A 16,741-nucleotide genomic window follows, 5' to 3' on the forward strand; every position below is an offset into this window, starting at 1 on the left:
TTCCAAGAAAGAGGGATATAAACATCCTCGGAAGGAAAGTGTAAAAGAAAGGCCGAGTTGGTTGAGCTGGCGTTTAATGCTCATTCAATGAAGCTCGCGAAAGTGTCTGACGGGGAAAGTGAAAATAAAAATCCTATCATGGCCGCATTACTTCCCACAGACGAGCGGGTGTTTTGCCAGACCCAGCATCTATATCGAAATGGAGCTGGAGTAGGAATCTCTCAATATTTCCATAAGTCACCTTTCCAAATATATGTAACTATCTTCTGGGAAAGACCGACGAGTGCTCTGAAGAAGCCTTAAAGTCTTTTAAAAGCCTAACAGGCTATAAACTGTCAAAGGTGGACATGCTCTGGAGCTAAAAGTCCCTACAGTTTCTAACACGTCTGCTATCTTGGTAAAGTATCAGGTTCAATCAACAGAAAGATCAAAGACGGGATTCGGAAAGGCAGCTTTGATGGTATCATGACTTTAAAAAAATAACGGTGCAATACATGGTGCATTTTGCCCATGCCAAGGAGGGTAAGTACATGTAAATTATGTTTTTTTTTCATTTTTTCTAAGCATCTTTCAATGCTGAAACATTTCATCCTATATATTGTGGTTGTTGTTGTTTTTTTAGTATTTAAGTTGAGTGTTAGGGAAAAAGTATCAAAAGAGTCAGTCACCAGTCTCCGGTGTTGATAGCACGTTTTTCCTTCAAATTTTGGCGCAGGATTGGTACGTGTTCGAGAGCGCAACTGAAATCCTATTCCGCATGACCTGCTACACTTACTCCATGTAACCCATGAAGAGTAACCTCCGTCAACTGATAAGAGAAGTGTTATGGTACCATTACTTGAAAAATGAAATATTCTCTAGCGCTTAAAGTGCATTTATCATAGGGCATCCACTAACTGAGGAAGAAGTGTGAAAAATAGCTGATGAATGAGATCAAGTAGTCTCTGGCTAGTGCCTACAACAAGTTCATTGTAGTACCCGCATGATGCATTCGGTACGTGGCTCGATCTTTGGAATGGGTTTAACGCCTTATTGAATATTATTGTGTTCATTCCTAGCTGTGTTCTATACCTCTGAACTAAACAAATCAACTGCTGTTGCTCGCAAAAGAAAGGAATGTCTTGAAAAAAAAAACGATTCTAAGATCAGATAGAGAGAAAAAATCAAAGCTTAACTAAAATAAAGATGACAAACCTGTTAAAAAACAGTGATTAAATGCTAGTGTAACTTTTCCGCACGTAACAATCAGCTGAGCTGTCACATGATGAAACTTTAAATTTTTTAAAGTCGAATCATTCAGAGAGTTCTTGGTTAATTTCGGTCTGAAATTACGAATGCATCGGCTTGGAAATTAACTGCTTACTGTTAGGGTTTGTGAGATACATGACTAAAATCTCTACATCCTTAAGATTTAGCTATATTTGATAATTTTTTTTCTATCAATTCGATCGTTCTTCTCTTTTCTGGATGAGTGAACTACAAGGAAGTTAATTAGCAAGTCGATATTTTTCTTGTTTGCGATAAATTAAACGCACATTTTTCTGTGCTTCTAAATTTTATTGCGACAGTCTTACAAGAGCCTATTCCCAAAATCCCCATGTCCATGTCTTGTTTTATTTTTGCGAGAGGAATAATTTTTACCTGGGCAACGAATTCTTTAACAATCCCTTGACCGTTGACTAGATCCGATACAACTTCGTCCGTTATTTGCCGGTGGAGGATTGGTACAAGACCGAGAACGAGTTCGAGTTCCCCTCCCGCATGATTTGCTCCAAGGAGACCACCAACGACTCCATTGTGACCAGCCTCCATGAACTGGGATATCTGAAATTAGTGTCGATGCAAGCAAAGTAACGGATGACATCTAAAAAAAAAAAAATCATACCCTGAGAAAAGCCATAACAACACATGTGAAAAAATACGATATTTTTCCAAGAGTGATTCATATCGCCAGTCAGCTGCTGACACGTCACTCGCCTTTCGCGCCACCCGGTCAGGTTAATGAATGAAAGGCAAAGCCTTTACCATTCTCAATCCAAAGTCGTTTGTCGGAGTTGTTTCAGATTATGGCTGCTAAAACACTGAAAAATTCGTATCGCTTATAGACAGTGACCTTCAAACTTCCCAAGAAGGGAAAGAAACCCAAAATAAGCAAAGAAAAACCGAAAGTTACGTAATCAATGGCTTTGGTAATGGCATTTCTCATAGCAGAGAACTGGACGAATTCCTACAGGCCGAGTTTGGCTGTATACCTGAAAGATTTCTTCTGTCGGTAAGGACGAATTCAAAACCTGAGAATTTGTATATTGAAAATTAGGCCCATTGTTTGTTTTTGCAGTAATTCAATGCATGTTTTCTACTTCACGATTTTTATCCGAGGATAAAATAATAACAAAGTCGGCTTCTCCTGTCAATAAAGGGCTAGTGTATTTATATGATAAATAAATAATACATGATTGCTTGTAGATATGAAATTTCTCTTCTCGTGTTCAATTCAAATCTCACTAGTGGCATGAGCTCCGCTCACTCGTGAGCTATCGAGTTAAACACTCGAAGAGAAATTCCATATCTACGCGCGTCCACGTATTATTCTGTTACTTTCTCCACACAAGTCCGCCATTTTGTTTTGTTATGCTTTCGCGACGCACCTGTCAATCAATTTAATTTCAACTTTCTGCTCTGTTAAGGGTTACTTGACGTGTCCTCAGTTAATGAGCATGCTAAGATTTTTGCAGGTGTATCATTCAGAGAAATTATCAGCGCACAATAATAAAAACAAGTGCATCGGCCGTGTCAGTGAAAGGAAAGTCGCAGGCAGCAAGAAAGAGATAGGAATAAAGCACTGACATTTTCAAGTTGACCAACATCATGGTATTATACTAAATTACCTTGGGAGAATAAAGGCTTTAGCTGTGATATGCTAATTTAACTTCTTAACTCGACGAGAAAAAAGTGGGACAAACACTGATTAACTCCTTTAGAGTTTGTTAGGGCTATAAAATTCAAGGCTCGATGCGATACATCCAATAGTAATATCTCCTGTGTAATCATCGCGTTGTTGTAAAGAAGACACTTACCTCTCGGTGGTCCTGCCTAAATAGTGAATTTACGGTTTGTTTTAGGTAATCTTCCGAAGAATAGTAGAAACCAAAGGGTGTTTTTTTAATGCCGTGTACGGTCTTTTTTTTGTCAGGCGGTTTGTCTCTTTTGTCCATTTTCCGCATTCCTCCACACTTCTTGTAATGATCGAGAAGGAGAGGAGCGACCCACAACAAAATGAGACTTTTTAAGCAGCAAAGTTACGGATTGAGTATTGAAAACACTTTGATGGTTAATTCTCCTCTCCAACTGCTACACATCGATGTAAATAAGATAATTTGGCTTTATCAACTGAGTCCATAATGTAAAGTGCTAGTAGTTACGAGAATTTGGTGTGAGATCAAGATAAATTCTCATTACCTGTTTGATGGATAATGTATGGATATTGTAGGGAGAAGTTACATGTTAATCGCCTCTGCGAGTTACAAGGTTAATTCATTTAAAGGAGATATTTAGTCAAAATTGAGAATTTTGATCTTCTAAACATCTCACGCCTCGGAGAATTACTTACACACCTGGCTCACACTGTGAGCCGCCAAGATAACAAAAATAAATTTGTGAGGGATGGAGGGGTTGAGAGATAGGCGGGGGGTGTGGGAGGGGTGAGGAAGATCCTGCCTTTGATCTCCTTTCACGTTCATGATGAGCACTCGAACCCAAACTTCTTGGTCCTTACAGAGACAAAGCGCTCCTCTTCAATGCTGCACACTGAAGCACAAAACATCAGTCAACTGCTAATTTCTGTTCATTAGAGAAATTAATAAAATGTAATTTATTTCTAGTTTTTCTTTATAATTAACAACTATATCCACGTTTAACGCAGTTTAAAAGCTTTCTTTTTCACTGGAAATAAAATTAATTTGTAAACTCTAAATAAATGCAATTCATCGTTTAAGTTAACTACTACGGAAATCACGTTTTAACAGTACATTTTACGTCTAGGCACTCCATACATTTCTTCAGAATCGGTGCTTTTAATGTACTTTAAATATAATAGGCTTTTCAAGAAAACGGTGCGGCCGTTTGGAATAAATTAAAAAAAAGCATTGATACAGCGTCTGACCTAGGCACTTGCAATTCTTCGTTTCTCCTCAATTTTAACCAAGTAAAAGGTTGAAATTAATTTTTTCGGGGCTTTCAAGCCTCTGACTTAGTCAGTTATTACTAAAAATTTCAGTATCTTGTCAAGGCTAATCTAAATATCACGGTTTTTGCTTCTCTCTCCAAGGAAACCTTACCTAGAATTTTCGACGACCCGTGAAAAATAATTCGAAATATCGTCACGCAGGCCACAAAATTCCTACGGCACAACTAATCTGATATGCACAGTGATTCCAAAAACAACTGAATTTACCAAATACAACTTTGAAGAATCGAGTTTACATAAATGTTTCAGGCTGAGCTATGTACATACGTGTAATATATTACTTTGGATTTACTTCTCTACAACAGCATGTTCCAATTACTGGGGGTCTCGGTAGCCTAAGTTTAAGCCATTTCGGCACTGGGTAACTGGCGGTGGTCAGAAAAAAATTAAGTGTTAATACTTTATATCTGAATTACACGTTGCAACTGGGAGGTTTAGATTTTAGATGTTCGCTTGGTCCTTTGAGATGCACTGATCCTTGCTGCACGGTTACAGCGTTGTTATCTTGTTTTTTGTAGAATCGACAATACCAATACACAACAAACGCTATTGACATCGCAAGTAAACCCAGTACGATGAATATCACAATTTTCCACCATGATACTGTGAAAATCAAATAAAAACAACAAAAATGGTTACAACCAGTATCAACGTCACCATTTAGCTTCCTAGATTGACACAGGGTTTTTTTGGGATGTATCATAACCAGGAAAAAATTAATCAACGATGGGTGAGATCACTGTGTAATCAACAAGCCATCAGATGAGTATTGCCAATACTTGATGATTAGACAATGAGCAATTGAACAAAAAAAAGAATTTCTCGCGAAGCACGAGCTATTAATTGATTCCTTGATTACCCAGTAGAGTATCTGTTTATGCATCACAATCTATTTGCCTCATCTGAAGAGATTTTTCCAATTGAGCCCCTCCAAAAGTCTTGGTATGCTCAATATAAAGTTGACGACAACTCAAGTACATACTTTTTCATTATTTCTGTATAAAGTGTTTATTTTAAAGAGTAAAACATAAAGCTTTCTCTGATTGAGGCTCCATTATTCCAAGAGACTCTACCCTTCTCTGAGGCTCTTCCTTTGCTTTACCCCCCTCCCCCACGGGCGCCGATAAAATTACAGCTCCATCACAGAGGTCAAGCCATTTTTCGTGTTTTTATTTGGTAGTCTTGAAGTTTGAGCTTTTAGCTTCTGATTTGGCTCTTTCTCTGAGGATGGATGTACATGTATGAATTTTTTTTTTTTTAAATTCTATGAAACTGTTTTTGAGGAGAAGGTATATAAATGCGACGAAACCCCGGCCATGCGACTCCAATGAGGCCTAAGGGCAACTTTCCCTCAATCGTGAACTGATTGATTAGCGAGTTTAAGTCGTTTATCTAAAACTTAAGTTTTTAGCGCGACAAAATTTAAGTTGAGATACCTTTGTTTGTTTTGGCTGTTGACGAGGGTTGTTCAGTTGGGGTGACTGTTCTCATTGGTTTCGTTGAATATTTGGGTTTCTCAGTAGGTATAACACGTGTCGAATCTACTTCGCTCCTTAGTTCTGATGTAAGTGGGTCTGAAGAAGTGCCATACAATATCAAGGACCAGCCGTGAAGTTGACCTGTGGAATAAACACGGAAACATTGCCAAGCGAACGCAAAACATTAACAATTCCGCAGTTACGAAAACGGTATCCCAATAAAAGCTGAATTGCTGAATCTGAGCATGTGAAAGATTTGCTTCATCTAATACCGTAAGAAAAGGCTCAAAATTTACGGTCCCTAATGTGGAAAAGTAGCATTGAATAAAATAAACATATGAATGAGCAAAAGAAATGCTCAGCGTTCCACCTCCCCATCACGATGAGGAAAGATGTGCTCAGCTTGAAAGTACGTAGTTTCGGCCGGCCTAAATTTCCAGGCAGCAAATTAAAGAGAGCATTTGACGTAATACTAACACACGAAGTTCGATCTAACATTTCTGAGGATTGAGTAAAAATAAGAACAAAAACAAAACCACCAACAAACACACAATAACTCAAAACTTTTAAAGAAAGTCATGATAGATCACCTGAACTTGGATATCGCTTGTCAAAATCATCAATTTTAAGCTCCCATCTGCCAGTCGGGTCTTCTTCCCAGTGAAAAAGAGATGTAATAATCCAGTCAGTCAAGTTTCTGAATCCTGTTAAGTTGTCTATGTACCGCTTTCCAGTCATTGGAGATGTTGTGCCACTCGGTGCTCTCAGCTGCAGGGACAAGTCGCCACGGCGAGAGAAATTAAGATTGACTCTGATCTGCACGTGCTCCAGGAATTTGATAGCACAATCTTTCACTTCTATTGAAACTGTTCTTGGGATTTTTCTGAAACGAAGAATTGCAAAGAGACTAGGTCAATCGCCGTCAATAACAATGCTTCCTTTCATATTTAATTAAAATGGCCGCCTTGTCGCTCAAAAGCCCACCATCAATTTAGGAGAATTTGGGAGGGTGCTGAACGCAAATTTTACAATAACCGCCATATAAGCAAACGTCTGGTAACAGTTTTGAAGATTGACACGGGGTACTAAAAAGGGCGAGAGTGTTTTCACTTATGAGATTTGAGGTAATAATTGCTCACTGAAACGAAAGGACGGGTAAGCCTCATTGAACTATTTTTCAAAAATCTCAACTTTCAGAATAAGATCGATATTTCTCGTTTATTCAGGCCTATAGGTTACACACTTTAAAATGTAAGTTTCTGCTTCCGAAAAGGAAAATCGAAAAAAACATTAGGGAAGTAATGAGAAAATTGCCACTCACATGTCTTTGTCACTGCCTTCGATCTCGCATTTTATCTGCTCTGGAACCTTCTTCCATTTACTTGCTAACATCACCATCTTGCCAGCGTCCATAAGCCCAAAGCCATAAACCTTGCTAATATGAAACCCTGCTTTGTTTTGCTGCCAATGGCCTTGTTTGAGCCAGACTTCACCAGGCGCTGCTCTTGCACTGTTGGCTATGATGTGTTGGACGTCACGCCACGTTAAGTTAGGGCTGGAAGAGGAAACAAGATTAAGAATTCTTATCTTCGGATTGATTTTAATAACCTTTAACTTCAGCAGAAATTCCTCGAATTTACGCGAGTGGAAGTCATCTCAATCCCCTCGATTAGCGCCCACTCATAGAGGGGTCGTTTCACTTACCCTTCCACACGGATAAAGAGTGAGCAGTACGGGATTCTTTAACAGCATCAAGAATAATTCTCACACCTTGAGCTCCAGGAACATTTGCACGTGCATACCCCTGAGTAAACTACAAGCTGTTTTTCATCTTTGGTTTCGCGCTTCCTGTTAAGTGTTGTGAATGGTGGTTTTCACTGCATACATTTTAAGGCGGCAGGACCAACCAGCGAAAGGCGTTGGAGGAGTTAAAGCGGCACTATGAGTCTTGGTTAGTTTTCTTGACTAAGAGGAGGTCACATTCCTCCTCAAAAAACCGGTTAATTTCACCCTAGATTCACTCTGACACATGCCCAAGCTAACTTTTTACTTAACTACGAGAGGGGTATGTTCATTCTGTGCGACCCGCCTCTCCTTACTTATGAATATTAACTCTAAGACATAACAATCTTACTTTGCATGTAGGGTCAGTGCAATCAGTCCTGATGCAATGGCAGTAGCCGCTGACGAAGCTGTGAAATCGCTGACACAACCGTTTGTGTTATCAACAGTTACCTGGATGATTTACGAAATTTTCATAAATTAGCAAGCAGAGGGTTATAGAGAATGAGAGAAATAATTAACTCGGAGATAAGGTTTAACTTAAGTTGGAAAATTTCGCGTAAGGCCAAGAGTTTAGTACATAGGTCTGATGACATCGTTCATATTCTCGACTGAACGGAATGTAACCGACGTCACGAGTATTTGTGGTCACTCGGCTCATTTCAAAATCCAAACACCAAAGGTACAGGAAAATTGATAAAAAGAAACGAAACTTACTATAGACTTGCAATATAAAAAAAAGATCTAACTTAAAGGTTTCACAGTCTTAACGACATTCAAACGTCGCCTTCGCTGTTTTTCTTTCCTTTCATCTATTTTTGGGTTACAAACTGTATTGACCCATTCCACTTACAATTCCTCCACCCATGTCACTACTGTACGTGGTGGCCATGATTCCAGGACATTCTTCTGCGTAGCTGGGACGGGATCCATCTTTATTCACACCGTTGATGGCGATGGTGTAAATACTATTCACATAACCATTGTATGCACAGCTGTCTCCCGTCATACCACCATTTCCAGCTGCAAACGTGTAGATGGCACCTCGTTTATCACGACCCTTGGTTTAAACAAATGGTATAAATATATTAGCCACTAATACATCGTTGACTATTTACACGGAAGAAACTCATATACAACGCGTATACAACGCGTAACAAGCCATCAATATTGGCAAAAACCTTGGATAAAAACCCAACACCAGGTCCAAATGCTAAGGATGTCCACTTTCTTCGTCGTTCATATATTGTTGAACGAAGGCGCTCTCTTAATAAAAATTTCAACGGCAATGAAGATAATGGTCACAATGATGGTGTTTGTTTGTCAGCGACAATGATGGCGTGCCTAATTGTAGTAAAGTTGGCAAGGAGAACAATGATTGGGGCCAAAAAATAAAAAGGTGATAAAGCTGGGACGATTATGGATAAAAGATGAAATATGTGGTGAGCTGAATGGGTTGACGTTATTCAATGCTAAAAGCTCTAATCACTTGATAAAATACCTTTTTAATGCCTTCTTCTAAGGCTGCACTGGTCAGCGGTCCAGGACCCTCTATTTGCCATGCCATATCCCCAGGTCCCCAGCTGTTGGAGTATATGTCAATACTTTCTAGCTTGTGCACCAAGGCTGCAGATTCTGTTGCATCAGTTGACTTAATGTCATCATCAAAAAGGCGGATGCCTGACACAAGAGAATACGGGATTCAAAGTCGGTGTTTTCTTCACGCGAGGAGCATTATACAAGTACAAAAGCATGGAAAACGTTTTACCTTGTTACTTGCACCCTTTGATTCAATTCTATAAATTTTTTCGGGTAATAAAACATCAAGAGTGTAGAATCTACCTTCTACCTGAGCTTAACCTGGTGAATATCCGATGACATTCCCCAAATATATTTTCCAATTCTCAAACCCTACGGCCAAAACGATAAAAATCTTCATTTAAAATCAAATTAAAGATGAGCTAGGATGGTAGTTTTGGGAGGTCCTTTCATTTTCCCTGATGTGCAATTTGTTTATATAGACAAGTTTGAGGGGTTCGCTATGCTCTCTCGATTGCAAAGGACATTTTCATTATAAAAGATATTAACGTGATATCTGGATCATGTATTTTGGGAACTAAGTATGCAATTGGTCCCCCCAGGTTTTAAAGGAAAGGGCAACTTCATAGTCCAGGAACGAACTACTGAGATTAGCACGAGTCCTTTTTTCACATTCTTTCCTCTCGAAATTGTCAATTGTAACTCCTTAAATGTATTGGTTACAATGGGTTACCAATACATTAAAGTCAAACGGTTAGATTACACTCTAAATATTAGTTAATACCTGTAATATTGGCTTCATAAGCGATTCCCACACCACATAAATCATTATTGCGTTTTCCAGCTATGACACCTGCACATTTATTGCCATGTCTGTAAATAAATAGAGATAATCATACATTAGTTTCTGGCTACAAGCATACACCTATACAAGAAGGGTAACGATCTTCCCAAGTGAACTGCAACTGAAGAAACTGCAGAAAAAAAGGGTGAAAATATCAGGACCGGATTTAAATAATTTCATTTAATTTTGGCTTCAAGTATGCAGCTAATTCTCACTGCCACCATATTTATTATACCACCAGAAAACATTCGTTGTACGATTTCTGCAACAGCCTTTGGCTTCGCCACCTAACATTAGCCTCAGATAATTTTTGCAGATTATCGGGTCTTTAAAATCATTATTTGTGAAATAGGAGAATATACGTCAAATTGGTATTCTTGAGCTCACAAAATCTCTTAAGTTAATTTGTGAATCCGCAAGAAATAAAACAACGGTTAAATGATGACATCAAAGCAACTGAGGCAAGGCTACTTGCGGAAGCCAAACGAGAGCTCTGGAAAGTTGTTACAGAAGTTGTACGTCCAAGCGTTAAAAGTTTGATCTACTTCACTGATGCAGCTTTCATGCATAAATCGAACAATTCTGCTTTTTCCATTCCTTTACCGCCATCACTTAGCTGAATACCTCTCTTCCACAAATAATTCTTCACTTTCCCACACTGAATTCGAGAAATTTTCGCTCATTTCCATCACCACGGCCCTTTATTCTACATATCTATGAGAGCGCACTTAGCCTCGTTCTCGCGCCCTTACTTCGGTACCAGATCATTGAACCACGAGAAATCGTAAATGGCCTATCATCGTAAATTTCGTAAAATTCGTAATGTTTGTAAATTTTGGTGGGGCTTTCATTGTAACCCTTGAATTGACTCCGTAGACTTCGTCGATGGTCTGGCTAATTTTCGTAAATTTCGCACTTCTCGTAACTGCGTTTAATCCTGGAAATAACTCACCATTCTTTCGCCCCTACCCCTTCCCCTCTCCTTGTTTTCCTTGACCAGCTTTTAATTTCTCCTTACAATATCACCCTTGAATCACACATCTAGGTCACGAGAATCAAGGAAATGATCACCAACTAATAAAGCTCTTGATTTTTAAACAAATTCTCCCTGTCAGCACCTCAGGAAATGTATAGAGAACAGATTGGAGAATATGCATAATGATGTTAGGCTGTAAAGGGATAATCAGCTTACCCTGATACTCGTGTTCCAAACGGCACCTGTTTGCCAGCCACATAATCGTAACTCAAATCCCATCTCTTAAGAAATAAAATTCAAAGTAAACAAACAGATAAATAGTACTCAGTGATCAAGATGAAAAGGTAAAGTGCTTTTCCATTTAAAGCAAATTCATTATTTTTATTATTACTAAACTAAAAAGGTCCAATTGATATTTTCAAATTAAAAAGAAAAAAAAAACTGAAAATGAGAAAGCAATAGTTACATAGTTGTCTTTTAGTTCAGGATGACTGCCATCGACTCCATCATCAACAACTCCCACCACAATTCCTCTTCCTGTATAGCCAGATTTCCAAGAAGAAATGACATTTTGTGTTGGTTCATTAGATCCCTCAGGTCTTTTCTAAAATGCAAGAAACATCAGAAGAGTGGGATTAGAAGAATTACTTGTTATTTGAAATTCAGTGAGCTTAAAGCAGATAGTCATCACAGTCCATTCCTCCTCAAAACTGAACATAGTTTTTCATGCCAGGTGAGATGACTGGAAATATTGCCAAGGAAGGTCTTTGATATGGCAAGAAAATCATAGAACTCACAAACTACAATTGTCAATCATGAATACAAGAAGGTCACATAGCACTAAACATACCGACAGATTATCATTATTACTATCATACCAGTAATTATCATCATCATCATAACTAATGTCATTATCATCTTCATTAAACTGTTATCATTTTCACTGTTACTATCATCTTTATCATAATCACTATAATCATCATCATTATCATCATCCTCACTGTCACTGTCATTATAATCATCACTGGTACATCCAATGGTACAGTGCAGCTTAAAGATAAGAGAACATTTATACTACTTTCATGTAAGTGTATGCATATGTTGACACACCAGTTTGAAAATGCATACATACCAATTAAACAAATGCTCTTGAGAACAGACGCATGTGTTCCTCTGTCAATACCGCACTGCACATATTGTCTTACTTATATACACATCTATGTCCATTTAACATGCATATTTTGGCCCCTTAATCTATTAAATATGGTGGTTAAGGCACAAGTTGTAGTAAGAACAAAGACCCTCTAAAGCTAACTAAAGACCATTAACACCTAAGACTCCAAACTGACGACCCCTCCATGATCTTGAGACAGGAAGTTCATGTCATGCTTTATGGCTTCTCCAAAGAAAACCAGTAAAAGATTGACAACCTCTCTGTTCACAGCATGAGGCAGCATGATCATTCATTAGTTAAAAAAAAAGCAAAATTGCCTAAACCAGAGTTCATTTTATTTTATTTTAATTCCTATTTGTTGCTTTCTTAATTTGTTTTGTTTTTTTTTTAAATGTCCTTCAAAATTTCCCTGCTCTCCTCATTCTAAAAAAAAGATCAGAGCTTGCCGATGTGAACTTTTGACCCAGCTGACACCAGCCGGTGTTACAGCATTGCTCTTCATTTATACTAGCATGTCAAATGGCATAATTTCTTCTTTTCAAAGTTTATTTGTTTGGACAGAACTGCTTGCCCAGTGTCTGCACCACTCCAGTTGCCATAGCTTCTAGATCTAACTAGGCAGAAAGCATGTGGTGGCTTCTGCAGTGCAGAAGATAAGCTTTGAATGCAATGAGCTTTGAATGCAATAAGCTCCATGTAAAAAAAACAAAAAACAAAAAACAAAAAAAAACAAGCAGTTTGGTCAAGGAAGCTTTTGGGTAATTGTGAAGAAGAGCTCCCCAAAAAACCTGTCGGCCGACTGTCGGTCAACTGTCGGCCGACAGTCGGCCGACAGGTTTTGCCCGAAATATAGGCTACCTGTCGGCCGACAGTGGACCGACAGTCGGCCGACAGTCGGCCGACTGTTGGTAATGTGTCGGTAACCTGTCGGTAGCTTGTCGGTAGCTTGTCCGTGAAACGTTAACACAAACCTTAATGTTTTCTCTCGGTTTTCGCTTGATACAACATCCAACATGTGTACCGTAATTTCCGGTCGATTACCCGCGGGTAATCTGTTGATTTTGCATTAAATCCGCGCCACTGCGGGTAATAGGGAGGTGCGGGTTATGTGACAATTTTAAATTCTTCTGGAAGTTGAATTGAAAAAATTTCTCACCTACCTGCGTTTCCACCTCTCAAATGAATTTTATTGTATCAAAAGTGCCACAAAGCGGCACGAAAACATGATGCCAACTCGAGTTTATTTCACGCATAATTAGTTGCGTGACAAACAAATTTTTATCGGCACGCGTGAAAACAAAACCTTGATGGTGACAAAAATAATCCAAGGATATCCGGCGCATCAGTAACAAATTTCCAGTTTTCACTAGCTTGAGCTAAAGAGAATTTTCCCGTTTTAAGGGACTTGTTAGGCCCAGTAGAACAGGAGATATCGATTTTTTTGAGAAATTGCCGACAGTAATTTTAAATCCCAAATGCATCACCAGAATGTTGAAAATAATAGGTGCGAAACTTAACTAATTTCGCGCTGAAAAAGTATTTTAACGACAAATGAATAATGGATATTGCTCATTACGCTCCTACATGCTATAAAAAGGTAACTGACTGAATAAGAATTATAAACCTCGATCATTCGCGATAAGTGTATCCACGAGTCACCAATTAAGTTAAAATGCCTGCTGTGAAACGCCCACGTCACAGTTTTACGTTTGATTATAAGCTTAGAGTAATAACTCTTGCCGATGAAATCGGTAATAGAGCAGCAGCAATAATCAATCAATAAAGTATAAGCTAATATTGACACAGAATTGTGCACATGTCTGAATCGAAAGACTGAAATGTATCGCCTTAATGTCACGTTTTCGCCACCGAAAAAGTTGAATAACAACGTGCGGGTTATTCACCGGTGCGGGTAATCCGTTGACTTTTTTTTTCGCCGTATGCAATAATCGGCCGGTGCGGGTAATCGGCCGTGCGGGTAATCGACCGGAAATTACGGTAATACGTTGACAAGTGTAATACGTCGAAAGTGTTTGTATTGATACGTAGCTTATGGTTATCAGAGTTTTTGGCCGAGTTTTTCGATTAAATTATCTTCCAATGCGATTCTTAGATTGTCTGGTGTGTTGTAAATTACGCAAGTGATATATCCTATACGCATCTGATAACAACATTTTGGAAGAAACGTTTCTTTACATACTTTCAACTTTGCCGTCGATCGGTAAGTAGGTGAAGTCTGTCGAGTCATACATCACCATTACGGATTGTTATGTCACGTTAACTGTTCGTTTTTAACACAATTTTTCTTTTTTCTTAACCTGTCTGTAACCTGTTGGTTAGCTGTCGGTAACCTGTCGGCCGACAGTTGACCGACAGTCGGCCGACAGGTTTTTTGGGGATCTCTTCTTCACAATTACCAGCTTTTGAGAGATTTTTTTCCTCACAGATTTCTGAATTACACTGTTTTTAATTAGGAACTTAGTTTGTGGGAAGGGTAAGGCAATGAAAGATGCATTTTATCACATCCTTTATCACATTCTTTATCACTATCAATAAAGAAAATAAAGGGGTTTTAGTTTGTGGGTCTTTGTATTTCTGGTCTTCATTTTCAGGGTCTTTTTATTTAAAACCAGTGTTTGATTGTATAATTTATTGCTATTAGAAAGATTAAAACTGCAGGACTGGATATTTCCAGCAAGAAACCAGAACAAGATCATAATAAATAAAGAAAATAAAGGGGTCTTCATTTTCAGGTCTTCTGTCTTAGGCCTTAGTTCTTAGGAGTCTTGTTTTTGCTACAGCCTGTGGACACAGTAGTATTTAACACAATCACAGACCAAATAATGCAAGCAAAATTAACTTACAATATACCACATCTTACGAAGTTCTGGGTTTATCTGTAATAGTTTATACTTTTTCTCTTTCTGATGCATAAACCATTCAACCTGAATATAGAGAAAATAACGAATGAATTATCAATTATCAATATCTGATGAGAGTTCTTTGCAAAAGAAAAAAATAAATACCAGAGCCTCTGTGGCCTGACTTACTCTTAGAAATACAGATTCATGATAGGGTTGATTGCAATTTTGGAATTTTTACTTCATACAAATAAAAGTAAAAGTAAGATCAGGAAATTTAAGTGAGTTCATTTAGAGACTAAAACAGTATCTGTTGTAACAGTGGTTTTGACTTTCAAATTCCAATGCAAGTTTCCAAAACAAATCTGTTCTCCATGAAAGGAGCACTTGAAAACATCAACTCTGTCAAATTAAGTGGCATCATTTACTTTAAAGTAAACCCTTCTCATTCTGGGTATGTGTTTTAAACATTTAAATTGCCCAGTAAATTTGAAGTTAAAAGCAAGGCAGCATTATCAGAGCTGTTAAAGAGAGCCTGCAGGTAGCCAGCCACAATCACCCTTTGCACGATGAATTCACTTTCACCATACTTTGCAAAAATTTGTGAAAAGAATAAAAAAAAATTATCAGGATGCCATGAAAGATGTGCCCATAGCAGCCATTTCCCAGTTTTGAATTAAACTGAATGCATAATTAAACTGGATTAAAATTGTGAATCCATTCCACATTCAGAACATGATTGAAAGTTCATGTAGACTTTCTTCTTTGTAACTTATTGACAGGCATACATTGACATATTATGTCTTTAAAAACCCTACTTTTCAACCTTAACCATTCTCAAACTTAAAATTGACCCTGTTCCAAAGTTCCTGTGGATTGGAAAATTCCTTAGTACCCTTACCTTTGGCTCAGAACGCAAAATGCTGTCAATTTCTGATGATAGCAAGGTCTTCCCAGACTTTTTCACAATTTTTATAGTATGATAGTCATCAAAGAGCTGAAAAGTTTAATGAAATAATGTTAAAATGAAAATGTTTCATATAAAAGGAATCTTTCAGTCATTTTGGACTGCCAGTCAATGGGTTCATGGAAGGGGCTCGGATTCGGTAAAAACAAAATTTTTTACGGCTAGGCCTCTAGATAGTAAGGGCTATTGAGACTTTGATTGTTCAGACGAGGAGTATGTCCATGGCCCAGAGTTCTAGTTTTCAGATTTGCTTACATCTAAACGGTGAGAAGTGGAAGCCTTTTTATATGTGGCTAACATAGTCTATAGACTGTACGATTTTACGTCACTATCTGAATTTAAGGTTCAGTTACTTGTTAAAGCTTTCAAAAACATTCTTGGAAAGACCTCTGACTGAAGCTTACCTCGCTATCGGACGTCAAGCGAAAGGCGTATAACAATGCCGTACTTACATGTTTGTCGTAGGATAGGTCGTACTTCAAGGCTAACTTCGCGACTTCTGATTGACCACCATTCATTTTTACGGCCCAGACATTAGTGTAAATCTCGCTGACAGAAGTTTCTGTCAGAGCAAAAAATATAAGAAACAGGGTGTAGCTTGAGAACCTAGACATCGTACTTCTGTGTCGCTCGTTGAATTTGGTTGAAAACATTACAACAATTACTCCGAGGGACCTGGCACGAGTGTTATCTTTAATATACCTATCAAACTGAAACGTGACTTCCTCGAACTGTCGTAACTGCTATTATTAGCATTTCCAACACTCCCGATTTAATTCTGGCAATTTTTAATCATTAGAATGGGAAAATTTTCCTTCGCTAAAGAAGTTTTGAGAATTGCTGGGCTTTTGATGTCGTATCCTTCGAAACAAAC

At 38.2% G+C, this 16,741-nt stretch overlaps 1 protein-coding gene across 1 annotated transcript; it reads right to left on the minus strand.

Moving 5' to 3' along the window:
* Positions 1–3,849: 3,849 nt before the first annotated feature.
* On the minus strand, positions 3,850–16,526 carry LOC136281054 (proprotein convertase subtilisin/kexin type 6-like). The gene is made up of 13 exons (XM_066167238.1): positions 16,320–16,526; positions 15,802–15,897; positions 14,904–14,984; positions 11,332–11,469; positions 11,082–11,146; positions 9,830–9,918; positions 9,008–9,186; positions 8,360–8,566; positions 7,859–7,959; positions 7,046–7,279; positions 6,315–6,607; positions 5,683–5,865; positions 3,850–4,849 (listed from the first exon to the last, which is right to left on the minus strand). Exons 1-13 carry the CDS (start codon positions 16,518–16,520, stop codon positions 4,659–4,661), a joined length of 2,058 nt encoding a protein of 685 aa, XP_066023335.1. The 5' UTR covers positions 16,521–16,526; the 3' UTR covers positions 3,850–4,658.
* Positions 16,527–16,741: the final 215 nt, after the last annotated feature.

Source organism: Pocillopora verrucosa, chromosome 5 (assembly GCF_036669915.1).
Source record: "Pocillopora verrucosa isolate sample1 chromosome 5, ASM3666991v2, whole genome shotgun sequence".
Classification (NCBI taxonomy): Eukaryota; Metazoa; Cnidaria; class Anthozoa; order Scleractinia; family Pocilloporidae; genus Pocillopora; species Pocillopora verrucosa.